Genomic DNA, 26,005 nt, shown 5'->3' on the forward strand with positions numbered 1-26,005 from the left:
GTTTCTGCAGTCGTTTAAAACACGTCCCCTCCTTTCCACGGTCACTGCTGACCTTTCAAAATGTCGACAGTCGAGTTAATCATGATATTATCCACTGGGCCGGTTTTTCCTTTGCACGAATCGGTGAGGGTGAACTCCTCTGAGCCGAGCAGGCAGCCGACAGCCACCTGCAAATCAACACACTTGATTAGACTGCCAATCTGTGCTAATTACAATGCAGCCTATAGGCGCCACCTGGCGACCATAATTAACGCTCCGCTCCTGCTCAGATCAGCTGATCGTGGGTTTGCAGTGAGGGCAGGTGGAGTTAGACAACATTAAACACACACTAAATGGAAACAGACTACTAAAGTAAAGTGAGTTACTACATATAGGTCTATAGTGACTTACTTTGATTATTTCCATTTTATACTACATTACACTTCTACTCCTCTATATTTTACATCTCAGAGGCAAATAATATACTTTACATTTATATTACAGCTATAGTTACTGGTTACTATTGGTTATCATAATTATAATCCAATAAAATAACACAGGCGTAGTGAATGCATAGGCATACTTTTACTTTTTGTGTTTTGAATGTAGGACTTTTACTTGCTGCACATAATTTTTACACTGTAGTATATAATATATATTTGTAACACATGACATACATGTACATATGAAATATTAATATTGGAAAAAAAAGTTGCTCTTTATCAGAATAAACTGTAGGTGTGCAGCAGTTATTTTCTGTGTACGGCTCATTTAGAAATGTTTATTTTCAAATATGGGATTAGTGGTAATTTATTTAGGGTATTTATTTATTCATTGTTCTTTTGTTTATATATATATATATTCATATATTTGTTTTACCTTAAGATGATTGGCATGACACAGAAATACAAATTAACTAACTAACTAAGCAGTGGCGCCCCAAAGTGCAGGGCAGTGGGGGCCATGGCCCCTCTAATACAATTGCTGCCCCCCACCCCGGTGAAAATAATTGACTCTTTGCTAAGTCCCACCCCTCAAACCCAGACTGGCAAGTCATAGCGTAGCATCGGCCAACTCCATCAAGACTCCGACAACAACACAGCTGTGCTCCATTGACTCTCATGCAGTAGTGTCAGATTTCAAGCTAAACGTTGTGCCTGGGGCACCAACACATTCTCACTCTGACCTCGTCACATATTGACGTGCTTGGTCATGGACTTTCCACGTCCATATACAACATGCAAGGTACCCTGGGTGTGTTGGTTGTTAATGTTCTGGGACACCGTGTCAAGTTCTGCCTGTTACATGCATTGTCTTCTTTCAAGATACACTTCTGTTGTCACAGGAAATTTAACGTTCACATACAGTCTCTTTCAAAATAAATGTACTACGTTGGTACGACACCGGAAACTGACATTTTTTTTCCTTCAAAAACTAACACACATGGTTAGGTTTAGGAAAAAAGAACTGGGTTTGGTTTTAGAATCTTACGGGACACGAACAGCGCTCTCTTGGGTGAAAGTCAGGTGAAAGTCACTTTTACACTGTGATCTGTAGCCTATAGTTCGGCTTTAGCTTCTAACTATCTTTGTCTTTTTAACCTGTTGTTGGTGCTGAGTCAGTTTGACATCCTGGATATATCCTTCAAACACAGACTGTAGACCCCTCTGTCTGCTTCTCTCTGGAATCACTGGTTCATTTTTCCAGAAATATGATAATACTTCTTCAGGGAGTGCAGTTAGTTACAGTGTGGGCTGCATACTAACTCCAACAGCTTGACGGACCATGACTAAGGGGCGGGGCTTAGCGAAGGGTCATTTGAAGGCCAATATTACTGTCTATAAGAGGCTGTGGTGTGCTTATTTTTCAAGCTACTGCCAGTGTAGTGGTATGCTGTGAAAACTAGACAACCTAAAAACATTTATTGGTACCAACCATGTTGGCAAACCTTTTCAGACAGGAGTCTAAATAATGCTCAAAATTAAATTTTGGTGTGAGAGCAAGTAGCATAGTCATCTTCAAAGCTGACCTTGTCCTATCTTACAATCAATGTACTTCTTCAAATTAAAGCTTTATATTTGTCTTTTTATGGAAACGGACAACCAGCCTATTTGACGAATAATGAATCGCCTAACACATGTATAGATACATAACATGTTAAAACAGGATTATTGTGGAACTCAAAATGTTAGCTGTGGCGGTATAAGTCGATGCACATCAGGTATTTAGTAATATTCATTTTAAAAGAATAAACTAAAGTATATCAGTGTGTGATCCCTTAACTCTCCATAGATCCTTTTCCTGTTAGTAAACAGCATGATGTTTTTTAGTGGGCGGGGCTTAGCTGGAGGCAAAACAATTCTCCACAGACATTAGCTAGCGCTAGCTAGCTAATGTCTGTTGGCTTGTTTTAGATGATGGAGGAAGATGATGTGAGTGGTGCATTCAGAAATACTCATTCTGAGTGCCGGAGCGCACTCTGACACAAACTGGACCCTTCGTAAATTCAGAGTGCTGTCTGAATGTACGTTCCTATGAAGCCTACAGCCCTGTGGGAGAGAGTCCTGTTTTGCCTCCAGCTAATAAAATTACGTCATTGTGACGTCGGCCCTAAAGGGGTCTGTAATGACATAGTTTTCAACTAGCCTACAAACGACAACAGCAAAAGCAAATTCCTGAAATTCAGTTATGGCTTTTGGTTTTGGTTTGTCACCCCAAGATTTTCACTGGCCCTATATAGCCACCCCTGTTAAATATTTCTGGGGGCGCCACTGTAACTGAGTAACTAAAAATAGGTCATGGACTGTGAGTAATCTCAAATACACAGAAATCATAAATTGGTCATAGCTCCTAAGTCCCTTTTTGTCTCTTTGCCACACTTCAGACACCTGTTATCACAACATTATCAATACACTTGGTTGTCAAAACTTTAAAGTAAACACAACAGCAGTGCTATTTATTTTGCTCAGGACCCCCCGAAGAGCCCTCAGAGGCCCCCCTGACTCCATGAACCCCACTTTGGCAATGATTGATACACTGACCTGCACTGGGTTTCACATGAATTGATAATTTAATTAAACCAGCAGCCAGAACAGCGCCATACAACTATTCCTCAAGGCAACTATACCAGCATGACTGCCACTATCAAGCTGTACAGATGGCCCAGTTGAATAGTGCAGTCAGTTTAATTCCCCGCGATCCCAAACTCATTCTAAACACAAACAAAAAAAACACAAATTAAAAACAAGTCAAGTGTGCTGCCGGAGATATTTTACAGAGCTCTTCGTGGATATGCTTATCATTATGTAACAGCTGAGCATGAATTTTACATGACCTATGTTACTGAGCTGTAAATGGTTTGTTTACATTCCTAATGGTCATAAATGATGGAACAGGACTGTGGGTCACTTAGAGGCATCCTGATGAAGAGAGAACAAGGCCTGAGAATGTGCTGTGATTGTAGCCTGCTCTGGTACTAAAAGTGTATCTTCAGGGCAGTATTAGTTTGTCATCTGTTACTCTGAAATGATTGTATATAATAAAGATGGTCGTATGTTGAAGCGTCGGTACAAAACTGCGCCCTTTAAAGTGTGCTGTTAGGACAACCGAACCCACGAGAATGACCTTGAGAAAAACAGTAATCGTGTTTCTGACATGGTGGTAAGTATAATAATAATAGTGTCGTCAAAAAGATCAGTCTCTGAATAAAATACAGTTGTGGAAGAAGTAGTAAGATCCTTGAATAAAAGAAGCAACACCACAATTTTAAAATACTCCAATAAAATCGCACTAGTGCCACATTAAAATCAAAATGTCATCTCATGATGCTGAACTGACCCTTTCGGAGTGTTATGTATATTTTTTAATTATCATCATCAGCATTTTATTTTTGTAGCTGGCTATGCTGAAGCTATTTTTATTTATCAACTTCGCTCAATTTCATTAGATTTACTTGGCTCAGAGGGTTTGTCAGGGGCAGGATGGATACTATTTTAATATTATCTGGGCTTGCCCTTTATTTTTTCACTTTGACAAGAGCTTGCTTAAGCAATAATGAAGATTTTTTTGGAATAGTAATCAATTGCTTTCTATGTCACATCACAGCTGAGCGAAACCCCAGAAAAAGTCACAGCTCAAGATGAATGTCTCTTTAAAACACTACAAGAAAGCGGTCACATGGCTGCAGCCAAACCCTCCAACAGAGGATGAATGGAGTACCACTGTAAATGCTTGACCACTAGCTTAAGACTATGATATTATCAATATGTAAAATACTGGAAACGATGGACAATATAGGTGCCTGTAAGCTGTAACCCATTACATATGTAATTGAAAGACGTTTTCCTGTAAGAACACTGTATGAAATTGTCTCAAGGCATTAAAACCAACACGAGAGGGACATTTTTTACTTTATATAGTGTTGGACAGTTTAATTGATAACAATGAATCACATTTTATATGATTTTTTTAATATGTTCTTTAATTAAAAACCTTAATCTGCAAAGTAACTGTTAAATATGGCTGTCAGATAAATGTATTGTAGTATAAAGCACAAAACGTCCCTCTGAATTGTAGTGGAGGTACTAAGCAGTGGTGGAAGAAGTATTTAAGTTAAGTTTATTTACGGTAAGTGAAAGTAAAAATACCACAATGTAGAAAAATCCTCTGTTCGGGAATTTTAGCTAAGTAAATACTAGCAGTATTATGTACTTAAAGTATTAAAAGTACTCAGAAGGGGCATATTGGCTTTTTCAGAGTGTTACAATATGTATTAATGTGTAAAAAAACATTTTAATGTTGTAGTTGGTAAAAGTGCAGCACATTTTAATATACTGTTGGGTAGTTTATATATGCTGTGAAATCAAAAGTACTTCTTTTTTTTTAATGTAGTGCGGAAGAAGTGAAAGGAAGCATAAAATGACACTAAAGTAAAATACAAATACCTCAGAATTGTACTTAAGTACACAACACTTGAGTCATGGATTGATTACTGAACAGGTCTACGGGGCTCAGGCCTAGGGCCCCCAAGAGTCAGGGGGACATTTGCGAAATATCACTTAAATAACCGACCACGAGAAGATACAAAGGAACTGCAAAGAGAAACACAACGACCAGTAAAGACACAAAATGACCTCAAAGTGACACAAAACCATAAGAAGATGCACTACAACTACAAAGAGACACAAAGAAGAAGTAAAACCTGCACAAAGTCTGTGTCTTGCTCCTATTTAGGAGAGGTTATGGGGCCTTTTGCATAACTGTGCCCAGGGGCCCATTGTCCCCTAATCCTGTTTAGTTACTTTGCACTGGATTAAGCAGCGTGACAAGTAAATGCTCAAATAAAGTAGATTTGTCAAAAATTGAACTACACTACTTGTGTAAATACAGTGTTACATTCCATAAATATCTGAATACCATATATAGTTTTAAAGCTTATCTTTTTTTGCATTTTATCTGTTATCTGATATAAAAACAAAATCTTAAATTGAAGCATTAAAGCTGCGTCGTGTGCAATCAGGTGTGAGGAGGTATATTTCCAATAAGCCATCATGACTGAGTGACAACAATTCCTTCATTCAAATGTGAACCGTTCAGTAATTTCGCAGTGTGACACTGACCCTGTGACTTAATCCTTTTGCAGATTAAAGAGATGCAATATTTCATTGAAATGCAATATCCAAATCAGCTGACTGTCACACTGTCTGCAACTGAGAAATGAATGCCAAGATTAAAGCGACCATCAAGAAGGACTTCAAGAGTTGAAAGCTTTCTGTGACGTGTGTGAGATCACCGCCATACGGGAAGCAAGCGTTGAGGTGAGCCTTACTCATCACTAGGCGTGTCACTGGCTGTACAGCATCAATGTGATTAGAGAGACGGAGGGGGGGGGGGGGGGAGGAGGAGGAGGAGGAGGAGGAGGAGGAAGCCAGTGAGAGAGAGATGACCTAATACCCTGTAAAAAGCAATGAAGTCATACTACCTGACTCATATTCCCAGCTGACACCAGCTCTCCCAATCACAACATCCCAGTGCATGTGTGTGTGTGTGTGTGTGTGTGTGTGTGTGTGTGTTGTTAGAGGTTAAAGGGAGAGTGTGTTTGTGTATGTTTGTGGGTCAACAGCTTCATATGCATGTGAGTTTCACAGCAGGTGAGGAGAAGCTGTGTGTGTGTGTGTGTGTGTGTGTGTGTGCGTGTGGGGTTAACAAAGTCACACACTGTTGTGCAGAGAGGTTAAAGATGATTCAGACATTGAGCAATTCATGTACACAACAAGGCTGAAACAATTAGCTAGTCAATCACGAAACTGACCAACAATGATTCTGCTAATTGCTAATATATTGTAAATCTGTCAAACGTTCTCTGCAAGGCAGTAATTATAATATATGTTAGGGGGCTGACATCCCCTTCAACATTTAAATACGCACAAAATATCCTCCCGTGATAGAAAAATAAATAAATTTGTCTTTGCTATGTTACGACAGGAGACTACACACTGCCATCCAAAATAATTACAAAATGTAATCAAATAATAAACTAGAAAAGTGCACTCAATAAAGTGCAGATCTCCGCCAGGCGACCATGCGGCCACCCAAGCTGACTGCGGCCACTCTAGACAAATCTTGTAATTCCAGCAGACGCGGTGCAGGGCATTTTAGAAACGTCCCAGGAATACATGCCTCGTCTATTTTTTGACGGAGCCACGGTGTGTTACACAGAGCAGATCAAGTTTTCCTGCTAACACACACTGTATGAGATATATAGATATAAATATGAGGATTAATGTATTTTTAATTACTAAAACACAGCCGGAAACCTTTGATCCATGTCAGTCATAACTGGACTTTAGGTAGTTGTAACTTTGTCTGGTGGCTACAGCACAACAAAGTAAGAACACAATTAAAGTAGACAAAAAAAAAAAAACAACCTAACTACAGAGCCCACTTGCAAAGGCACACGTATCTTGAATAAAATGACAAAATCTGTAAGTCTAAAAAGTGAGGCAGGAAAAACGCTCTGCTTCTGAAATGGATCTGGTTTCAGTATGACACCTTAAGGCAGTTGGTACGTGGTGCAACTGCGCCTGGTGGAATTGTCCATCGTGGCTCCTTTACAGTCAAGATGGTGGCAACGATAACAAAAATAGAGATTTAATCATCTGGTAGTGTGCTTAACTTAAATGAATCATAACATATTGAGTATGAAGTTAATCTACAGATGCTCTGGTTCAAAATGAACCAAACTTCTCTACAGATGTCAGTTTTTAAGCCACAACAAAGGCCAAAATGTGGCCTGCAACAGCACGGTAAGGCTTGTGGTTTTTAGCCGATTTCTGGAAAACTTGTGGCCCCAACCGGGTGGTTAAGAGTGAGTGAGTGAGGAGTCAGCAGTAAATGAGGGTATAAAACAGTCAATAAAAACAGGTTTTTCAACACTTGTGAATCACCGCAACCACAAGAGGCCCTTGAGCATACAGTCATACATGTGCACACAAAATATGAGGCTGATTGGTCCAGTAGTTTGGGAGATAAGATGCAGACAGACGGATACACACACAACCAAAAGCTCACACATGACCAAATGCACCATTTCCTCCAGGCTTATGTCTGGAGGAGATAATAAACTTTACAAATTGCCATTATTATTACCACTGGTTCTAGTATAACGGTGTACTGCTCTTCTACATGTGGTTTGTCCAAGTGGTGTTGCCGTACCCTAGCAGAAGCTGTAGCTGTGGGTACAATCAGTGTCAAACACTGTACTGTCTCTCTAATTATTTTCAAATCTATTAAAAAGTGTAATACTAGAGTGTTACATAGGCTCTATCACTGTCAACTGTGATAGTTTTCATAAAGTGTTTTGAAATTATAATTTTATGACAGTTAGGTTCAGGTTATCTTCGCGCAGGGTTAAGCTAAATACCTGTCAGAATATTAGCTAGCTAGCATACATTCAATGCATTAGCTAGCAGTTAGGACGTGCATAAAAAGGTAACACAGATGTCAATACCTCAATTTTGCAGTGGAAATTGTAATTGTGAAAATAATATCTTTAAAAACAGCCAGAGTTTGGGATGAGACAACACTCTTAGCTGTCTCACTCACATAGACAAACAGGCCTAGCTGGCAGCGGACATCAGTACTGACATCAGAAAGACTTTGGACTCTTGAATTGGACAGATCATAAATTTTGGTTGGAATGAAAATTGGCAACAGAACTTCACGTTGTTTGGATTTTAACATTATGACCTTTTGCAAAGGTTTGGTTTTGGGGTCCATACCTCACGACAAAATGTCTTTATGTTATGTCAGGATTATTTTGGCATGAGACACGTGGAAGAAGTTGGATTTTGGTTACTTTACAACACAACTTAAAGCCAACAAAATGCCAACGTCATCTGTTGTCAGTATTTTATGTCAAATTGACATTGGCATGAAACGTTTTCCTAACATTGAATTTTGGTCACCAGACATCACAACCTAAATTCAACCAAATATCAGTATCTAACAACGTTGGTGGCGAGCTGGGTAGTTTTCAATAGTGTCACCCATTCCCAAACCCCAAAAAACTATATATAGGAATATATATCTATATGGAATAAATACGATCCATAAAATATTTTGATTTGCTTTTGTTTAACTTCTAAACTTGCTCTGTGCCAAACAAGAATTCACAACTTTAAACAATTAAAAATGTTTTAAAAGCCTTCGCAATTGAAAACTAACAGTACATACTGATGACATCAGTGTTAAAGTGTACTGCTATAATCATCTTTATTTTAAAACATATATTTTTGTGAAAATGTTGGCCCTTTAGAATTGTGTCCCAGATTTTTGTCAACTCCCTCAGATTTCTACAAAACCATAATTTAATCAGGCATAAAAGGAGTTAGCTATATCACAAGTACTCCTGTCTCACTTCCTGGTTTCCAAAAAGATAAGAATGCTGCTTAAGTACTGGTGAGTTTTCTAAATTTTTTTTATATATTCTTTAAATAATATTGCTATCAGGTGTGTCTCAACCATAATATGTCAACCCCTCTGCCATGCTAAATCAAAACTTAATAAAAAATATGGTTTAAAAATGAGTATTCTGATCAGCATTAAGAGAACTCTTACTGTAACTCCTGGCTACACTATACGACTCTAAGACATCAACTCCGTCAGATCTTACCTCTGATATCCATCATGTGTGCTATTAAAGGAAAAATAAAATCACTGGGAGGTTGGCCCATTACAAGGTTTAATAGTCAAGACTTTGATCTTTTATTATATATTTTTTCCAGCCTAATTGAAGAATAGATAAATAAATAAATATGGTTTTGTCCCAATTCTCAATAATGAGTGGTTACACTGCTCACTGATTAAAACCCAAACCATTTATATAAAAGTAAATAAGCAGACCCAAGAGGAGTTGAGTGAATCTGTGAGCATAACATACACATTGAGCTTCACCTTTTTGGGGAGTGAAAGTGGAGCTTAGTGTGGTGACTTTATGCTGACTTACCCCAAAAATGGAGCATAGTTTGGGATGAAAAGGCCTCGTTATTAGGGTCTCTGCATAATGATCAACCTGCGGAAAAGAAAACAAAAACCTCAGACTCTCACCTGCTTTAAGTATGATGAGGTTTTTGCTTTTTAATTGTGCTCCACCACTACCTCTCCAACTCCATTTTATTAAATGATTGCTTTTTATTTGTTTTGTTTGATTATCATGTGCAGTCTTTCTGTAAGTACTTGTGCTGCTGCTGCTGCTGCTGCTGCTGCTGCTGCCCCGGCCTAGTCTCTCAACAATGGAAAAAACTTACAACAAATTAAAACAAACACAAATGAGCAAACAAATAAAAGTTAGGAAAAAAAATACAGAGGGGAAAACCCCTCACACAAAGTGGCCTCTGGATTTAGTGTTTCATCTGGTCAGCTGATCGACTCCAGGGCTCTCGTCAGCTTATGAGCACAAGATGTGGTATCATTTGCATGAGGTCTTACATCATCCCTGAGAGCCCGCTCACCATGGCATCAGCACGTGGTGCTTAGCCAACATGTCCCTTTGTGCTCGCAGAAGCCTCATTCAAGTGACAGCGGGGCACCAGAAAAGTCTTGAAAAGGACATCTGGCCATGGAAGTCAAAGGGATGTCCTTTAGGGATCCTCAGACGTGTCTTTACAGCCTATTAAGCCCGTCCTCTTTGAGAGACAGATACTGTCCATAGGTGAAAGCGATATTTGCATGGGCTTTTGGACAAAGAGGATGGTATGTGTCTCTGCCACACAGTAAACCACAGCATCTCCCCAGAGATGCCAGTCAGCCTTTCATCGAGGGGAAAAAAGAGAAACAGCACTACCGTGACGACCAGATGGTCAAGATCATTGAGGGTTTTTTTTATGTGCAAGTAACATGACCTCAGCACTCTGGGTTTCACAAGTATCCCGCAGCTAACACACACACTCACGCACACACATGCACAAAGAAACACAAGTGTACAAATGACAATTGTAGCCCACAGCTATAGACAGCGAGGTCTGAATGGAAACCAAACCTGCTGTAGTCCATTCAAAGCACAGAGACGGTTTAGTTCAGGGTCACAAAGGTGACGTGGTACGACAGCATCATCGCCAATCAGGCCTCCAAACAGGCCGCACCAAACTCACACATCCAGGCAGAGAGGGGTGTGTGCACGGGGGGAAACACTATCCCAGATCCATGCTTTTTATTGATTGGGGCTCTGGACTCCCAGCAGACCCCTTTTAATGGAAATCCAGACGACCTCTTGGACACACTGACATACTCTGAGCACCGCGGAGAGGCCGTCCCATGTGGGGTGCTCGTCCCCCATCCCAACCCTGCTCTCACCCAATCCTCTGGCCTCTCCACTGGGTGGGGTGGGGATTGAGGGCAGACCTCCTGAGCCCACCCTCTGGTCCTTCATGCATCACGCAATCCTGTTCTCCTCCTGCTGCTGTTTTTTTTTTTTTTTTTAATCCATGTTATTGGGTGGAGAGGGGATGTTTTAATCCTGGACTCATACCAGGAGTCTCCCTGTGAGTCCTCATCTGCAACACACCCTAAGGGAACGAGCCCCCTTCCTGATTGGCACCCAGAGAGCGCGTCTAGACTGTGATTATGCATGTAAATACACCTGCTCTGTCTTTCTGCTGCCATTTTATTACCACATTTATTTTGTTTCTATTTTCAGACCCGGTGTTTGAAAATTTGTGATTATATTGTTGCTCCGTTCTATGTGTTATTAAAAGGCAGAAGGCGTTCTCACTAGAAATGCTAAAATATTCATGCTGAATCTCTCCAGGAGTCACATGCCATGCTCGGTCTGTCATATAAGCCAAAATGGAAGACTGCGCGTGTTTTTGTTTTTGTCATGTACCCCAGTTACAGTGTGGGAAAACACCATATATGACGGGGGAGTATTAAATTGAAATGGGGTTAAAATGCACAAGTTATCTACAGGCTGAATACAACACCTCCCCTGGGAACGCAAAGCAAACACATCAAGAGAGGAATTTAGCTGCACATTTAGATATCAGCGAACATGAAGTTCACATGTATGTGAAGATATTCTCTAATGGTGGTGGAGCAGTGGAGCATTTACTGTTTCCTCAAACATCCCCAGAGTTCGCCTTGTCATTCAGGTAGTCTTACACAACACACTGTACATCCCACCATGCATATGCACAGATGGGAACGACAGGCTAAGCTTGAGTTAGACTGACACTTTGAGGGAGCTGCTCAGCACTGTATGGCAATTTATACACCAGGGCCAATGTTTCCCCAAAGCTTTTTTTAAGGTGGTGACCCAAGTGTGCTAACAATTCACAGCTCAGCAATACAATAATGACATCATATGAGAAATTCCGCCTTTAACTCCCTCTGATATTATTTATTTAGTGTAAATAAATGTAAATTTCCAGATTTTAATGTGAATTTATGGAAGTTGCAGGCACTTTGTTGCCTGTTTGAAACCTAAAAAATCTCCAAAAAAAGGGAAAAGTCTGCTGAAATGCATCATTTGTGTTAATATATATGTTTTTAAGAGTGTTATTATCATTACTGCAGTTGGAGTCTTTGTGTTGTAGCTACTACAACCATGCCGTCAGGCGTGGTTTCTGTCGAGGACATCTTGGGGAGTCCATACGCGAAACGAACGGCGCGGTTCTTTGTTCACCGGGGCTGCTGCAAACCCTTGTTTTTTTTTTTTTTGTTTTTTTTTTTAAACGGGAAATGTGCAAGGGCTTTTCTGATGTTCCCCCGCTGCATAGGGTCTGCAACGCCTGTCTGACAACTCCCTTTCTCTTCTCCTCCTCGTATACAGCCCCCACCGCCCCCCCACCAGACACCCTCTTTCCCTCCTATACATAACATCCTCATGCGCAACGGCGCCGGAGACAACAACGCGGTGACCTGCCGCAAAGCACGGCTACATAGAGGTGGGCGGACCCCCCCTCCTCCTCCTCCACCACCACCACCACCTCCTCCTCTTCCTCAATCCCCCTCTTTCCAAAAAAAAATGTCACAAACTCCTTTACTCCCAAATTTCATGTCAGATGCTCCCCGATAAACCGCAGGAGCTGCTCGGTTTTTTTCTGAATGCTAAAGTTGACATCATCTTTTCAGCAGCAGCAGCAGCAGACGACCATGTGCGCACTGTACATGCACCTTTTGATACGCGACTGTTTACATCCAGGATGGCTAATCTTACATAAGTCACCGAAATGCGGTTTTCAGGCTACACTGCAGCTGCGGAGCTGGGAGCAGGTCTGCGTTAACACGAGTGCGGTGCGGGTGAGGTGAACCGATGAGGTGTTTGCTCCTTTTCTATAGGTGACGGGGAGGCAGCTTGATTTGGGATGCCACAGGCTCGGGAACCTGAGACGGAATGGTACAACGGGAGGGCGGCTCGTTTTGTCTCGGCGAGGAGGGGAGCTGTGTAAACCAGACTGGGTGGAGCAACACATCGCCCGCCCCATCTATCGTGCAGACGGCCTTGTGTCCCGTTTGCCTGGAGCTCGGAGAGAGACTACTGTACTGAAAGTCTGGCGGATAGAGAGAGAGGGGGCCGGTCTATGGGAGGGACTAGCGCAAAGGGGGGAATTGGAAGGAGGAGGGGGCGAGGAGGAGGCGGCACGGGTGCTGTTTCTCCAGTCTCTTTCCCCTGTCTTTGTCTCACACACTCTTTTGTTAGCCATGCCTAGCCTGCTGGTTCTAGCAGGGATCATGGAGAAAAATGGGGGCTATGCCGGGGATCTGGCCGGCTCCGGCTTCGGAGGCGAAGGTCTCCTTGTGCCGCCCGACGAGGAGGAAGACGACTCCCGTGCCCTCAGGGTCGCGCTGGGCCAGTTGTCTCTGCTGGGGCTCGGGGAAGGCGAGGACGGCGGCGGAGCCCCAACAACAGGAGTACAGGACCGGAGTAACAATAACAACAACCACCACAACCACACGAACAACGTCGGAGGTGGCGGGGACACGGCGATCCTGCAAGGGAAAAGCAAGTTGTGCGCCCTGTACGAGAGCTCCTCAAGTGAGACGAAAGGACGAGGCTGCAACATAACAGAATGCGTCCCAGTGCCCAGCTCTGAACATGTGGCCGAAATAGTGGGGAGACAAGGTAAACCGCTGGCTTGCAAATTATTTCCCTCCAAACTTGTGCTTTTATCCCACAAACAGTGCTGCATTATCCCCGCCGTGGTTTCCTGTGTGCTTTGTTTTTTGTTCTCTAACTGTTACCTGGTGTTATTTGACAAAGAAAAGGGAGTGGTGTGTGTGCTCGCGTGTTTTTTTTGTACTCCCCCGAGACATCAGCCTCCCACTTTTTCTGCTACGATGTACCAAGTTCCCGTGTACTCATCGTTACACTTGTACGTTGAAACAAGTCGGTGGCTGCTGCTTTGTGTTTATTTTGCTTTTGAGTGATTTTTTTTGTGTGTGTGCACGGAGGCAACGAGAGAGCCCCGTCCCCTCCTGGGCGAATTATTCTACATCCACGCCATCAATGTCAGCGCACAGACACACACACTGGAGCACGGAGAGCACTTGCTTCCTTTGTCGTCTGAGACGCGCCAGACTGTTCAAAAAGGCAACGTGCAGCTGGCGAGGAGAGGAATGTCTTTCACTTTGAATCGATGGGCTTAGAAAATAACCACACACACACACATTTGGTGTCAGTGGTGGGAGATGTTGTGCCTCTTTCCAAATTTATTCAGCTCGTTGTTTATGTTGCGCACTGCCCCAGTGACACAATTGGACAATAGAGCAAGCGTGGTCCACTTGTTTTTTTTTCCCTTGCTCAAATGAGGGGAGTTGGAAAGTTCAATTCCAGACACGTTGCAGATTGTGCCCGGGTTTTTTTTTCTTACAGTTGGAGGTTTTTTATTGAACAAAGACCTGAAGTTGAATGACAGCAGCTGTCAAACAAAGGTGTGAAAGTCGGGGGATGAGGGGAGGGGCGCATTAAGACAGTGTTGCTGCTCGGCACACGGGATGGCCTTAAAGGGTGACTCAGCGAGAAGTTGCACCAGGCGGTGGGAGTCCTTAAATAAAAAAAATAAAAATAAAAATTGTAGTTGTTTGCTGTAAAGATGTTATCAGGTGATTTTTCCCCCCACTATATCCAACACTATATTTGTGTGCTAACAAGCCTGAAGTAACCCAGAAGTAGGTTTCTCCTCCTGCTTGGTGGTGGTGGTGGTGTTTATGTGGCTGCACCCATTGTTGAGTGTTGTGATGAACCCATGGGTGAGAGGGGGCAGAGAAAACAAGGACAGGGGGGACGGAAGGGCAGCGTAGCATCTAAAAGCTGAATGGGAGTCACGCCTTGGAGCTCAACGCAGGGGGCTCCTCATGAGCCCCACTTCACTGCACACTCTCAATACCACATGGTTGCCTGTCAGGAGAGGGAGAAATAGGGGGCTGGACTGAGGGAAGTACAAAGACTGCAGGGTGGGTAAGGTGCCATCAACAAATCCAGATTTATCTTGAAAACAAACAGGTCTTGAATCATGTCACATGGCGTTCAGAGGGGTTGAAATGGCTTCTTCTTCTTTTTCTTTCTCTTACCAATACTCCCCTGTCTTGCTCCACTGTTGTGGTACCGTGGGTTTAGTTTGTGCTGCTAAGTGCCCCTTGTCTCCCATTGCGGCTCCTGTTCTTTACTCTGAAGTGTAAGTTTTGAATTTTAATGGGGTAACCGAAGACAGCTGGAGGGTGGATCCAGTGAGCACAAGAGCAGCGAGAGGGCCCTCTTGCCTTGACCGGGGAAGAAGTGCTGATTTGGGGGGATTTGAGATGAGCTGCTTTTGATTCAGGCCCTTCGTTAGTTGGCGCCACGCACACACCCCCTTTTCCTCATCCTCGGCACCGAGCATCGCAGCCCGCCTGGTGAATCTGGCAAACGGAGCATCCTGTCTTGTAGAATGGTTTTGGATGTGATTGTGTTCTCCCATCAGAGTCGCAGGCATTGGTTCCCCGAGGATGCTCTTGTACCTTCCTCTGGAGCTCCTCAGATCAAGGATGGCTTTGTTTTGAATCATGGGCACCTCTTACACCACAGTTCAACAGTTAGAAGATAATTCCTGGTTGCTATTAATTAATCTTTGCCTATTTTGTTTACAGATAATTCTTTAATTGAGACATTCATTTGGGCTAATTAAAAGGTGCAATGTAGTTCGAGAAAAGGAATTTGGCAATTGCTCTTTGATCCCCCGTGGCATGAACAGATCTATCAGACGAATACCAGGAAATGGCCACAAAGGGCATTTTCAGATTTAGGGTATGAGCAGTACTAACCCTTCAGAGCATCACTATCCGACTGTCTGTACCTCTGCTTCCTGAGAAGTAAGTGTTCCTGAACAAAGTGGGCCTATTTAGTTGCATTAGAGCGACATTCATCTTCAAGTTAATGTGTCTTTGAACCTTTTGATACCTGCTGCTGTGATTTTCAGATAGGTAGTGTGATGATGTGCTGTGTGATCTGAAGCACCTGGAGTCTGGTAAGATGAGCTCAGATTTGCTCACTGAATAGATTGCCTGATGGTTCTTGTTTGTCCAAAGAGACATGCCGGTCTCTTTAAGACACGGCCCGAGACGAGAGAGGCACGTTTAAGTCGTCAATAAATGTGGAAGTCTTAATGAGGGAGCTGCCTGAATTTCTGAATGAAAACTGACCCGAGTGGTGCTTGATGCATTCTTCATGGAGTGTTATATAAACAGACTCTTACCATGTTCCTCTTGACCTTAAATGTACCTGACAATCCTCCCTAAATAATTACTGATTTACTGTATGTCCTGTTCCGTCCCATTATAATGTCAGGTAATTTGTCATGAAATAACATTAACCTGCACTCTCTCACACTGAGACTCTGCCTTAAAAGCAGCTAATAGAGTAAACTATTACACTCTGATCAGAAACAGGACAGATGTAGAGCAATAAATGGCCCGAAAACAAAGGACATGTGGGTTGACTGAATTGTCTCACAAGTTCAAGGAGAGGTCAGGAAGTGATTGCATCTGCTGCGGCTGTTACAGCCCCCCTAAACAGTCATGTCTACGCTGGCCAATACCTCTGCACCATCCATGTATCTCTTAGTAAGACGTGTGTCTGATTTAGAGCTAATAAATAAGAGCACTGAATGAGTATACTAATGCTTAAGTGGTGGAAACCTCATGAATCATGGTAATTACTCTGTATCCTGTGCCAGTAAAAACCTGCAACATATTAAGTTGAACTGGTCATAATTGGTGAATAAATATGAATTTGGGGGATTTCTGTGAGGTCACGATGATAACAAAGTGCGCTCTGTTGATTCGTGAGTCACGAAATTTAACTGGTGCATCATATTTACTTATTTCAAAATGTATGTTGGTGTCTCTGCAGGTTGCAAGATCAAAGCCCTGCGGGCCAAGACCAACACCTATATCAAAACCCCCGTTAGAGGAGAGGAGCCCGTGTTCTTAATCACTGGCCGGAAGGAGGATGTTGCACTGGCCCGCCGTGAAATCATCTCTGCTGCAGAGCACTTCTCCATGCTCCGGGCATCCCGCAACAAGCTGGGGGTGTCCTTCAGTGGCTCCCCGCCCACACCTTTGCCAGGTCAGACCACCATTCAGGTGAGAGTGCCATACCGTGTCGTGGGGCTGGTAGTGGGGCCTAAAGGCTCCACCATCAAGCGCATCCAGCAGCAAACCTGCACTTACATCGTCACTCCCAGTCGAGACCGCGACCCTGTCTTTGAGATCACAGGGTCACCGAGCAACGCCGAGCGGGCCCGCGAGGAGATTGAAGCACACATCGCCTTCCGAACAGGAGGCCTGCATGACCACAATAATGAGAATGACTGTCTGGGGCCGAATGGTGGAAGCAGCCCAGCGGGCAGCAGCGGTGGTCTGGAGAGCCGGCTACAGCAGGTGTGGGGGCTGCAGGGGGGCCAGCGCAAGCCTCTCACCAGCAGCTACCGCCAGAACTTCTCTGATGCCATGGTTGGAGGGGGAGGGGGAGGAGGAGGCGAGGGAGGGGGAATCTACAACAAGAGCAACTTCTCCAGCTCCGGAGAGAAGCCTTGCTCTTATTTTGGATCTGAGGGCACCCAGAGCTGGGGCGACCCCGACTACCCCAAACAGGTGGCCTTCTACGCCCAGCAGCGGTCCAAGAGCTTTGGAGGCCTCCCACTCCCCCTGACCAGACTCTCCCCTGGTTTACCCGAGTCCTGCGGAGGTGGAAGCACCAACAACTCCTCAGTCACCAGCATTGTGCCCGTATCCGGCTCACCTCATGCCCAGGCCCGCCGCGCCCACAGTGAGCCCACCTCAGCCGGCGAGGGCTTCCCAGGCCGTCTGCCAGTGCCGGACTCGCCGCCGGCCACTGTGCGGGACTGCATGACCTGCTTTGAAAGCAAAGTGACGGCTGCCTTGGTGCCCTGTGGCCATAACCTCTTCTGCATGGAGTGTGCCATCCGAATCTGTGAGCTCAACCACCCGGAGTGCCCAGTGTGCCACACCCAGGTCACACAGGCCATCCGAATATTCTCTTAAGGAACCACATCAGTTTTTATCATTAGTTTTGTCAGTGTTTGTTCAATAATTATTTACTGTTATTATGATTATTATTATTATAATACACATTTTTGTTTTTCAGAAAATTTAAAAACAATCAAGCAGATATTTTAGAAGGCACTGCTTGCTTTACTAAAAAGTATAAGAAATATTTTTAAGTTTTTCTTTTATATATATATATGCATATATATTTTATAAAAGTTTTGTTTATAAGAGAAGTATAGTACCTTGCATTTTCAGTTTTTTGACTGCTGCTGTTTTTCATTCATGAATCACAGTGTAGGCAGAGGTAGACAGTAATGTGAACATTTTATTATTCAAAATTTTTTATTTTACCATGAAGTGGGTTTATATGGAAGGAAGAAGATGATTGTTGAGGTACCCAATCTGCACCTGACTGACCCAGAAAGTCAATGTTGTTATTAGAAGGAGGAAAAAAACATAGAATTTTCATTGCACCTTACAATCATCTTGGTCTAAAATAGGATTTTCAATCATACCTTGAAATTTCGGGAGCTGATGTCAAGGTGAATTCAGCCTTTTCAGTTTTACTGTGATTAATAGGTCCAAAATAGATATTAATTTCAGCTAAATGAAAATGTGAATATTGGTTCTTGTCAACGCCTTTTAGTCTTTGCAAGAAAACAAAACAGCCCCCTTTATTTCATTATTATACCTTTAAGTCTTATAAACTAGATTGATGCTAAAAAAGGACATTACATCATTTATTTAAGGTTACATTTTATTGGTATCATCATTCACAGAGATAGATGAAAGTTGTATGAAGTGTCAGTAAAATTTTTCTTTCCAGTAGCCATTGATTACACCTTGGCCACTGCAGTTTGTTGAAAAGATTCAGTAATGCTTGCTCCTCGTGGCACTTGAAAAGCATGTGGTTCCTCGGTTGGCTTAAAGCACTGATTTAATTTGTGAGGCCGAAAGCCTTGGAATTCATCCAGTTGGCTAGTTCTCGATATCTGTCTCCCCAATGGACTTGTTTCAAAGCCACCTTAACCGCGCTTTATTGTCTTGTGTGGTCATTTGGCCACAGTCGCTGAACGATATAGGACACGGTGAGAGCTCCAGTCAACAAGCATTTCTCTGAGGTGTGCACTGTAAATAAGGAGGAGAATTAGTGCGTGGACAGAAGCCGAGTAAAACTGTAAAATGTTTCCTGAATCAGCAGCAGATTGAAATAGTTGACACTGTAAAATACAGAGTCCCAAATCAGTAATCCTTACTCCACGTCCCCAATACTAACAGCATTATGTGCAAGCTCTGAGGGGCCAGCTGTCTCCCCTGTAATTAGCAAAGCTGTACAGGAGCAGGTGTTTCATGGCACACTGTAGCTGTGACCCCAAGTTGGAGGTCTCGCCTAGCCCCCTTTCTTTCTCTCTTTTCTTTGGGAGTGGCTTTTATGTCTCCCCCTGCTTACAGTTTGATCGTTTGCTTTCTAAGGCCTCTCTGAGTGGGGCGTATTGTCTGGGCCCGGTAGCGGCGTGGGCTGCACAGCGCTCGGACACGGCCTGGATCTACTCATTGATAATTAGGCAAATGGGTTGGTCCAGGTGCGGACCGTGTGGGGACTCTGGAGCTGTGTGAGTGGTACGACGGGGTCCCGCAGCGAGCCCCTTACTGCCCCGCCCCGCTGTTACAAGCACAGAGGGGGCTGGATGGTCTGGATGCAGCTGGGCGAATAGGACCCCCTCCTTCCACTCCCTCTTGCCCCTTCCTCCCCCCTTTTTCCTCTCCTTTTCTGCTGCTCTGAGCTATCCCTACTGAGGAGAGGGGGGCCTCCTTTGTCCCAAAACACACACACACACACAAAATTTGAAAGACACTAGCTGAATTTGGCAGCGCCTGTGAAATGAGGGGAGGCTTAGGAGCAAAATAAATTATCTACAGTTATCGGGGGATACCCCAGTTACCTGTTTTCAACGCTAAATCCCCGTATGCCCATTCTGAATTCTGAAAATGTACGCGCTCACCTACAAAAGAGAGATTGCGTGATCCTATCACGCGGGGTGCAGCATTAACTCCCCCTCCACTCCCCAACAGCGCCGCCCTGAAAATTTGGACGGGGTCTTGTTTGTGTGACAGCGCCAGTGCTGATCGTGTCAGCTCGCTACTGTATGGGACATCCTGCAGCTGCCCCTTCACTATGGACACCCGGGCTCCAGCCAATGGCAGCCCCCCTCTTCGCTTTCAGCTTCCAGAATGAAATCAGACAATTGTAATTGACAGGAAAGCAGAGGAAACGCCCCATTTAACCAGCACTCATGCTGAATCAAATTACACACCCTCTGCGTCTGCCTTAGCCCCAGCCTGGGGATTTCAGAGGGCTAGAGGAGAGCGGATGGGGGTAGGGATTAAAGCTGTTGAATGATAGGAGGAGGAGGGGGGGGGGATTTCATTTTGGCTAGAGAAAGAGAGAAGTATGCAAAAAAAAAAAAAAAAAAAGAAATGGTGCAGATCTCACAATTGTATTGATCACTTAAGTCCTGCAGCGAGTTTTGAGCTGTTGTCACATGTGTGCCAGTGGTGATGACAGGGAACCTCTCGAGTGTTATATTGGAGAACTCGGCTTCTGTCTCAAAAGAAAAATTACAGATTGTGTCTTTCAGGACACAAAGGCCCCTCCTTTTTTTTTTTTTTTTTTTTTTTTACAAAAAAAGAGAAAAAAACAGCTAACATGTAAAGCAGACCACTCGCATTAGGTGTGGACTGCAGGGAAAGCACTGTACTTGCAAAAAAGTACCCTGATATCTATCAGATGTAGAAAATAAAGAATAGTTATGATTTTTATGGATGGAGAAATTGCACAGTGGTTTGGCCTAAGCTTTCAAATTCAAGGCAGTATGACACTGTTCTTTGAACTTAGTATTTTTTTGTTGTTTTGTTTTCTGCCTTAATGTTTTTTATTGAAAGATTGCCATTACTTTGGCATACAAGGTAGCAACTTTGGCCTTTGATAGTACCGCCCCCCCGCCCCCCCCAAAACAAGTTTTAAAGTACTTATTTTTGGAGAAAAGAATGTGAATCAAACAGCTCGGGTGGGGATTAGAGGGATTCAGGAAATTAGGCCCTTAAAACACTTTACTTAAAATATAGAGTAAAGCACCTTATTACAAAACATCTGATTAATACCAAACCGACCACTGATGGTGAAAAGACATTTCATAGAATTTGAAAAACATGCACATAAGGATTCCCTATCATTTTTTTGTATTATGGTGGTTCTTGTTATTCTTAATACTACAGTAGTACTAGTGGTAATTTGGGAGACCTCTCGTCCATTTAGTCAATGCTGATGACTTGGTTTGAGTGTTGCACTGGTTTAATGAAGAGAGGGCTTATTGGAGATTCTCCCTGTTTAGACGCTGTATGAGTTAATGAGTATTGTACTTTATGGGAAAGCACTCTGAGCATCTATGTAAATACAGTATGTGTATCAGTTATGAACATCCAGACAAAGGCCCGCTTAAAGTGAGGTTTTGATTATTTTTACAAGCTGAGGGTGTCATTGTCAATGTTTTAGCATACGGAAGTCGAAATGTCTCTGAGTTTTAGGGGGAGTAAATCTTTTATATATGCGTCCCATCCTCCTTTTTGACTATAATAGTATATTAGATAGATCCATACATTTAAGAAATATTATTTAAACTGATTAACTTAGTATTTCATCCAAATATATAGATAAGAAATTAACCAGACACTACTATAAACTGTAATAATGAATATCCTTTTATGAAGCCGCTGATGTATAAATCCAATCTCAAATAAAAACTGGAAGGAATAGTATGTGTAATAACCCCTAATGAATAAATCTGTTTCTATGTATATTAGGATGAAAAGCAATAATAGGACTATACTGGGACAATAAACAGAGGAGCCTGCTTAGTCAGTTCTTTAAATAATATTCTATTCAGAAATTGACCTTGATTATTAGGATAATACCGCTGCATTTCTGTCTCATATCTGCTTAAAATTCATTATGGATTCATGCCAGAGTAGAAACAGAGATATAATTAATTAGTAACAGTTTCAGGATAAGTAATTGTTCTTGTTGTGTTCATCAGGGTCTTAAAGTGATTGCTTAATTTTTTATTTTTTTTTACGTTGAATATCAATCAGATCACAGGGTGGGTCAAGACAAAACTTATGGATTCCTTTTTCCTGAGTAGCACTGAAATAAACTTGGAGGAAATCTCATAGCGCTGTAGAAGTGAGTGTAAAAGTCAAGTGTAAACAAACAAACAAGACCAGAGCGGAAGCACAGAGGGCTGTCCTGTTTGTTAAAAAGCAGGAGCTGGTGACTTTGCTTATGACAGACTGATGTCTTGAAGGCTTTGGTCAAAAAGACAACAACACAGCAGTGAGAGGGAAGAGGAGGGTAGGACAACATGATGATGCACCAGTCACTCATGTTGTCCATCTTTACCCTCTCTCAGTTACACACAGGGGCAGGCGTGTTACTTATAGCATATCTTAAGATGATTTCTGTTTACATAGCAGTCATGGCTCTATTTGAGATTTTGTTTTGCACCTACTTTTTCATCTGTATTGTTTTTGAAAGGAAAAGGTCAGACGTAGCCAAAGAACAAAACGCAAGGAGAGGACAACTTATCAGTTAACTTATTTTAGCGTCAGAATCAACATTGGTTTTAGAGTTTAATCGAATCAGGATTATTAAGACTCTGTTTGCCCCAAAAAGTCTTAGAGGCCGCTCAATCGATATCTGCGAAATGAAGGCATATCATGTTTCAGTGTTGTAAGATTAGTTTAACACTACAGAGGCGTCGTTAACAGACTTACTTCTCCCCAAAGAGATCAGCTTAAAGCACATCCTGGCACTTACACCGTCCGCTGAATAGTTTTCTATTGTCATGGTTAGGTTCATGGGAGAAGAGCAGTCCAGGGAATGTCTTAATCTTTGTCGCCCGATCTGGAGAAAGTCAGATAAAAATGGACTGCCCACGCAATTTAAAAAAAAAATTGTGTTGACAATGACAAGCCAGTGAAAATTCAGGCTTAGTTCCTAATTTTAAACCCCCCCTCAGAGTTAACTGTTAAGGATTAAACAAGGTGACAGTGGACAAAACAACACTGTGGTTTCATCGTTTGGAGAGCCATTAACTGTACCCTTAAGTTTAACTGCATGTTAGTGAGATATAGCACAGTAGGTAAGATTTATCTGAGAAAAAAAGTTAAGATCGCATAAAGAATTCATCAGCCTGATATAAAAAGCTTTAAGACCTTAAAGTGAACATCGGTTTAAAATCATATATTTACCGTGTAGTTTAACTAATTGATACATAAAGTTTAATTATGATTCTTAAGAATATGCTATGGTGTAAGTTTCATTTGTCCAACTCACCCGGTATGAGATACTTTTTTAATTCAGTGGAGCAACAAAGGGGTGGGGTGACTCGCAGTGACATTTGATTCATTAAGTTCTTGTTAGTATTATTTACAATATTGTATTAAGCTTACTATTATAGTAATGGTAGAAACTGTTGATGTTTTTCTTCTCTTGATATGAAAAGGTCTTTATGCATTTATGTAGAATCCCTTTTAAGGAGTGATAGGAAATCCTTATTTTCAATGGATGCACTTAAGCAATTGTACCAACCTGTCTAAATCACACATTGAGCAAGTAATGCATTTGAATGTAAAAAACAAAAAACAAAAAAAAAGGAAAAAAAAAAGACCACTCAACTCAATGCACTCCTTATGCTTATTGTTTTGTCAATTTACAAGTGAGCTTTAAGTTTTTTTGTTAGTTTTTTTAATTATTTTTTTTTGGAAAGAATTTGCGACAGGTTTTCAGCGTAGACTATATTTGAGTTCTTCCACATACATTTATAGAAAGTAACTTAAAATGAATAAAAAAAAAACATATTACAGTTTCTCAAATCTATTTTGCTAACATGGGTTATTATTTCATAGAAAGCAGAGGAAAAAAAAAAGTCAGTATCTGGATGTTATTTATGAGAAGTTAAAAAATGAAGCAACATATTTATGAGTAACCTCAAGACATTTTGTTTTTTAATTAAAATTACAAGAAGTTAATATATTTCTAAACACAGGGAGGTCAGTTTCTACTAATAAGTAAAATGAGAAAAGAAGTTTAGAAGTTTTATTTATGAAAGTTGTGGGCGCTCGCCTTGTCCACGTACCTCATGGAAAATGGCGTACATGGAACGAGTGGTCCCCATAGCTGAAATTTTAACTTCAGACGTGCACCACTTCAACATCAGTGCATTCACAATGGAATAATTACAGAAAATAATATAATATTTTTTAGAATTTGGAGATATTTTAGTCACAGAGCATCAATTTTGTGCCTCAATTATATATTTTTCCTGCATCAGCATTCTTTGTGCAGTGCTGCTTGCTGTAACCCCCTTTCCCCCTTCAACTAACCCCATGTTACTGACTGAAACGCATAACTCATTTCCTCTGTAATCTAAACTCGCTTTTACTTATCAAAACATAAAAAACATGTTACGACTGCAATGCTTGGAATGAATGAGGCAGCTGTGGCCCCCCGCCAATGGGGCCACACAAAACTTGTACACACTTTCATTCATACATTTTCTGCATCTACTACGCGGACAGTTTGTGATCAATAGTGACAGAGCATAATCAGCCTTTATGAGAGACTTTCCCTAATGTGTTAATTAGGTGAAGAGTGCAAATCGAGCGGAGGCATCTAGGAGACAACAGCGCACTGTGTAGTAGATTTATGTAACTAGATGCACACATTTACACACAACAGGTTCATTACCGTACTAGCTTGCATGTATGTTGTATGGTCACTTAGACAGGAGGAACGGTGCAGGTTCTTTGTTATCCTTGAACATCAGGGCACCTGGGCTGTTTCTCCTCTGTAGATTTTCATAGTTGGAGTCTCTTTGGAAACTGGAAAGTTGACAAGAGTTTGGAGCCAGGTAAAGAGGCCATTTCAGTCCCCACACCAGAGTTGGATTTTATACTCTCAGTTACCTGTTAGTGATGAAAGACTGTTCGCACCTCATATGAATTAACTTGAAGTTCCTAGTTTGTGTAAGAGTTGATACAGATGAGAGAAACTTGACAAAGACACTACAATGGCACATTTTCTGCTGCACGTTAAAGATGGGGGCTGAAGTGACGCTCGCTGGTGAAACTCGCAACCTTTTCCGAAGAGGCCAAAACAGTCTGACAGTTTGTCTTTGGTAGCGTTTCCAATTTTTCCAGCACAGTAGAGGTGTTTCATACCGGTCTAATAGTGGTCGTAGTGCATTAGTTTTTGGGCCGGCATCAGCTGGCGTTAGTTTCTGGTTTCTCTGTGAACAGTGAAAGAGGGTTGCCAATGTGGCCCTCTGTGGCTGACCGTCAACTTTGATGGATGGAATAAAAAAAAAGAAAAAAAAAAAAGAAGTCTTTGAACTCTGTTACAGTATGCCATGCCCCAACAAGGCATGTGATATTGCAGGTTTATTTGTTATAGCACATGTTTTTTTGTGAATTACATTTTTTGGAGACATTTTTATTATTATTATTGTATCTGCGCCATGTTAGTTCTGGTTCTTTGTTATTTTTCCAAGATTCAAGATGTATTGTAAATGTTTCTAATAAAACAAAAATGAAATGATCTCCAATTGAAACCAAGTGCATTTTTTTTGTTTAAGTGAAGTTTTCACGGCTTAATTGATCCTTAAAGGGGCAAAAAGCGAAATCGTTTCACAGCTAGGTTTGCTGTTGTGCACTGCCTGTAGACCAAAACAAAGTGTCATGAGCCACTCCTCCCTCTACCTCTGCTCTCCACCCCCCACCCCCCACCCACCTCGTCTAGAAGTTAGCGATGTCTTGGTCTCTGCTGTGTTTAGCTATTCCCCTGCCTACTTCAATGATGATGGTACCTGTAATAAATGTAATATAGTTGCTGAGCTGGAGGCGAGGCTCAGTGACTAGAGGAGCTGGT

General features: G+C 42.1%; 1 protein-coding gene across 1 annotated transcript; it reads left to right on the plus strand.

Annotated features, from left to right (window-relative positions):
* The first annotated feature begins 13,053 nt into the window (after positions 1-13,053).
* Positions 13,054-25,677, plus strand: mex3a (mex-3 RNA binding family member A). The gene is made up of 2 exons (XM_050045904.1): positions 13,054-13,597; positions 16,862-25,677. Exons 1-2 carry the CDS (start codon positions 13,177-13,179, stop codon positions 18,013-18,015), a joined length of 1,575 nt encoding a protein of 524 aa, XP_049901861.1. The 5' UTR covers positions 13,054-13,176; the 3' UTR covers positions 18,016-25,677.
* The last annotated feature ends 328 nt before the right edge of the window (positions 25,678-26,005 follow it).

Source organism: Epinephelus moara, chromosome 6, assembly GCF_006386435.1.
Source record: "Epinephelus moara isolate mb chromosome 6, YSFRI_EMoa_1.0, whole genome shotgun sequence".
Lineage (NCBI taxonomy): Eukaryota > Metazoa > Chordata > Actinopteri > Perciformes > Serranidae > Epinephelus > Epinephelus moara.